The 5113-nt window shown below is 29.8% G+C and overlaps 1 protein-coding gene across 1 annotated transcript in view; it reads left to right on the plus strand.

The window, feature by feature from the left end:
- LOC107608486 (protein DOG1-like 4) overlaps positions 1-459 on the plus strand; it is a gene marked incomplete in the record, with an annotated part of 910 nt that extends 451 nt beyond the window's left edge. Inside the window, 1 exon segment of the mRNA XM_016310263.2 lies at positions 1-459. Within this exon segment, the coding sequence (XP_016165749.1) occupies positions 1-267 (267 nt within the window).

The following is a 5113-nucleotide window of genomic DNA, read 5'->3' on the forward strand; positions in this document are numbered from 1 at the left end:
AGCGTGGCTAGTCCGCGCGTGTTGCAACGCGCTAGGAGAGTGGGGAGGTTGTTGGATGGGGAGATTGATGAGCTTGATGAGTCTATGGGGGGGATGAGGAACGCCGTGGGAGAGCTTTTTCAGAGAGCGGATGAGTTGAGGGTGGCTACGGTTAGCAAGGTCGTGGCGGTTCTTTCTCCGCCGCAGACGGTTAGGTTTCTTGCCGCGGCCTTAGGGTTTCAGCTACGTGTCAGGCGGTGGGGGCTGGAAAGGGACCAGTCCCGTTGACGGCTTTGACTTTTTTTTTTTAAATCTTTTTCTTAGAAGTGAAACCAAAACAAGTGCTCTGTTTTTTTCCTCACACTGTTCTGCATTGTGAGCTGTTTTTATCATGATAATAATTATGATTGTAAATTTGTAATCGGATACATTTATTTATCAGTTCCACCATAAATTTTGGCATCTACATTTATAGTGACTGTGTCATCGTTTAAAATCAATCCTCAGATTCTAAATTCAAAATATAGAAAAAGCTCCACCACTAGCAATATTTGCTTATTGTAGCCAATATTTTGGGACAATATATACAAATGATCGTATTTTTATAGTGTTAGTTTATTGAATATTGATGCAGTAATTTGTTATGTTTCTTGTATACTGCTTTATCTAGCTTCTTGTGAAATTCTCTTCTCCAATAACAACGTCAGGATTTTGCTCACTCTTTCTCAACTTCTCGCCCCAAATCCTCTGTGCTATCACTCACTCACTTTAAGATTTCTCCCCAAATCCTCTTCTCCAATAACAACGCACAGTTTTTTATTTTGCTCATTTCCTCTAGTTTCTCTTCCCAAATCCTCTTTGTGACTTGACTAGCTTATTAAACACAATTAGTTGGTTACTTATATTAGCTAGCTTAGTCAATTAATTAGTTAGAAGTTGTTGAGACAGATATTTTCTACATATTTTTGGAAGTGTTAAATTAGTTGAGTTAGGTGATGGGTATGTGTATATACTATATATAGATCATTAGTAACTAGCGGAAGTGTGAGTTCACAGATTGCCTCGTTAACTTTTGCTCATCAATTCAATCTCGATCGCTATTCTTCTCTTCTCTCTCTCATCTCCCTTATTCTTTCTCTCTCAGGGATGGTGTTGAAAATTGGACCGGACCCATCGATCCGATCATAAATTAAATGTTTTTACGGTTTAATTCAACATGAAAAACCATTATACACAAAATCGTTTACAAACACTAAACCAGCCGGGAGCTAACAGGTTGGATCGAATAAAGATTCAGTCGGTTTTTTTAAACTACCTCATTTTGCATTTTATTTTTGTTAAAGAAAAAAGATTGAAAGATTACCATGTGTTCATAACACAATCATAAAGATCTATTTTGTGTTTAAACTTTATTCCAATAAATAATATATATTTTAGATCAAATCTAAATACCTGTGTACACTAGTAAAAATCTTTTTCTCTTTCGATGGTACGAAGGCACTATGCGTATCCACACCGAGACCAATCTTTGCTGTCAACTCTTTGATCAATGGACATCTGATCTAAATTGAGAAACCTCTTACAACTCTTTGCACGCCATAAAATTCTTCTCCAAGAATTAGGCTCACATATGTTTATATGTGTAGAAGTAAACGAAATAAAACCCTTGTGTTTTATTCTCATCTGTCACTTTCCTCTACTATTGGCATACATATATATAGTATGAAATTTGTTACTGATTTTAAATTTGATTCTCAATTCAAATTTAAATCATATCTTTAAATTCCAAATCTGAATCCTTTAAATTTTACGAATCATATCATAACAATTTAAAACATAATCGATTTGAATCTCATCCAAATTTATAATTCAAATTCAGAAATAGAATAACTAATTATTCTCAAATCTCATTTAATATTCTCAATTATCATATTATTATTATATTCTTGGTACTAGCAAAGAATATAATAATATTCCATTTGAATTAATATAATTATTTATATGATCAAATCAAAATAATAATTAAATAATTCTATAGCAAAGATTAGAACACTCGTTAGTGTGTGACCCTATAGGTTCAATACTAAGCGGGTAGTAAATTAGTCATACTAAATTTACTAATCAAGGTTGGCGTCTAGCAACACTCCTCAACGATCCGATAGTTTGAAGTAATCTATTTTTACTAAGAACCTCAGAAGAACAAAGTATAATTCATTCCATCTTTCCAGCTCTTGGTTAACCTTTAGAGTATGGTTTAATTGTCAAACTCTAACTTGTTACCATTGTTATAATGAACTGTGAATTACCTAAGAAACTCATTTCTTCATTCATTCAATCTCCTTGGCCAAGGTTTTATTCATCTCAATCATTATAATCATAGAGCTCAAACTCTTTACCGAAAGTTGACGGATTCCTTATTGACTAATCATTAATTCTACAAGTATTTAAATCATACCCAATATCCATTCAACTAGCACCCTAAGGTATTAGGTGTTCAGAATCAAAGTATAATAAATACATTGTTAATTTCTATGACAGTCGAAACTCTATTACTATGTTCATCTTGAGAATATCCTATTGACAAATATACGATAATTATAACCATTAGAAATTCTCAGAGTGAGTCAATTCAATGGTCATATCTCTATATGCATCATCTATATATGTAATTTAATAAATGAGATTATCTCTCAATATTGTGATCACTATCACAATGATAAATCTCTAAATTTAATCAAGGACGTTATTATATTAACATTTTAATATAATAACAATAACAAATTATTTGACACGTGATTGATTGGATTGTAGTCATACTACTTATTCCCAATAATCTCCCACTTGCACAAGAGCCAATCATGATAGATTGGATCTTGGGCATACTATTATCACAATAATCTCCCACTTGCACTAGAGCCAATCAATCATGTGTATAATTTTTCAATGCATATTTGTGTTTATCAAAACTCTTTTGACCTTAAACACATTTGCTCTTGAGCATGTTTGCTTGACCTTTTGTAAAATACACCTAGTGCATAATAAATATCACGTTTTCTCAAAATATGAAATCTCCCACTACAATAGTGTATAATTTTATTTTAAGGTCAATCCTTATTGAACATGATTATAAAAAATCTAAGTAACCATTAGATCTATCTTTATAGAATTGTATCATTATACAAATAGACTATTTTTTCGAAAAGTTAGTTTGACGATAAAACTTTTTATACTTTCAAGAGAAAATATATTCTCTATTGAGTGGTATACAATTCTAATAAAAGTAATTGTACTCCCACTCTTTCTTTAAGATGGAATTCCTTTTCTAAAAAGGAGTTTAACCTCTTATCACAGACACTTTGTCATAAGAAGAGTGATAAAAATAATCTCATTATTTCTTTAGGATAACCAATAAATCTCATTTATTGGACTTAATATCAATTCTATTATTATGCAATCTCTTAATACATATAAGACATATCCAAACTCTAATGTTCTTGAGTTTGAGTTTATGTCTTTTCCATATCTTATATGGAAAAAAATTGATTTAGTGAGAAATTTGTTAATTTAGCAACATTTTTAAAACGTAGTCCAAATATTTAAAAAATAGTGATCCTCAGCTAAATCAAATTTCATGTTTCTTTAAACATGATGGAGTACATAGAGTATTAGTATTTGTGCGTTGAGAGAATCTCATTCTCTATTTGAATAGAATATCAATTAGATGTTAGAGATTTTACTTTAAGCTCTTATAATAAAAATGCCCAATATCTTTATTATTGGTCAAACCAACCCTTAAGAGCAATTTTGATTCGCATCCTCAATACTCATAGTAGATTTTTCAAAAAAGACCACAAACTTTAATCATATTAGGACCAATTATAAATTGTTTGTAACAAAATAAATATCCAAAAATGCTTGCAAGAACAATTCTCGCAAAAGCCATTTGCCTAATGGCATTTCAACTTCTAAAGTTGTTTAATTAAAAATATATTACCCAATACTCCCACTAGTTCAAATAAAATCTTTGATAGTCATACTATCTTGCTTTGGGCATCATACATCTTCTCAAGATGTTTAATAATAAATAGTAAGTTGTCTTTGAAATTGGAACTCATGGTTGTCAAAACAACCCATATTACAGTAAAGCAATATTCCAAATTCTTCACAACTTCTAACAATTTCATAACCAAATTTATTAGACAATATTATTTCAATAGGATTATCATGTCCATGATAACCTTTTCATACATAAGAACAATTCTCAATGTATAGCCAATTTATTACTTTCAAAGTATGCCATACGAAAGATGGACATATTTAAAAATTTTAAAATATGAAAGTAAATCAAGAAATCTATATTTCTGAAAAAAATTATTTAGAATCGCGAATGAGTATCTTGGTTGTCAAGTTGTTACTCATACCTATTCCAAATAAATATGATTAAATTGTATCCCATACAATTATAATCCCAAATAATTATCTGATTGTCAGACAATTATTTAACTGAATTATATTTTATACCCCTAGGTTGTCTAGGTTCAAGTATAAAATAAATTCTCCTTATACATCATCATATGCATAAATAAATTCTATCTTTGAGTACAAGTGTCCTGGTTGTCAGGTTGTTCCTTGTAAACAAGAGATAAATTTATTTTTGGCAAACTCCTAACTTTTAGGATTTATCTCAATTGTTAGAGAATTTCTACCAGTATTCATGGATTAAATTTTATACTCCCAGGTTGTCTAGGTAAAAATATAAAATTAAATCCTTAAAACATCAAATGTATACACTGATTATTATTTTGAAAATAAAACTCCTGGTTGTCAGGCCGCTCTTTATAATCAAGAACATTAGAAAAACTAATTTCTAAAATTATAGTGTTCAAAACATATCAATCAAATCAAAATTTGATTTTTCATGTACTAACGTTTAGCCTTAAAAAATTATCAAATCAAATTTGACCTTTATATATACACTTATATATATAAGAAACAAATAAAAGATATTTTGCATCTTATTTCTTTTATTGTGATCAAAATCACAATAAAATTTAATAAATAAATAAAATCAAACAAAATATTTGATTATAAATATAACTTTTATATTAAAAGAATGATAATTTAATCACAATTA

The sequence above is a fragment of the Arachis ipaensis genome, chromosome B07 (genome assembly GCF_000816755.2).
Source record: "Arachis ipaensis cultivar K30076 chromosome B07, Araip1.1, whole genome shotgun sequence".
In the NCBI taxonomy this organism is placed as follows: Eukaryota; Viridiplantae; Streptophyta; class Magnoliopsida; order Fabales; family Fabaceae; genus Arachis; species Arachis ipaensis.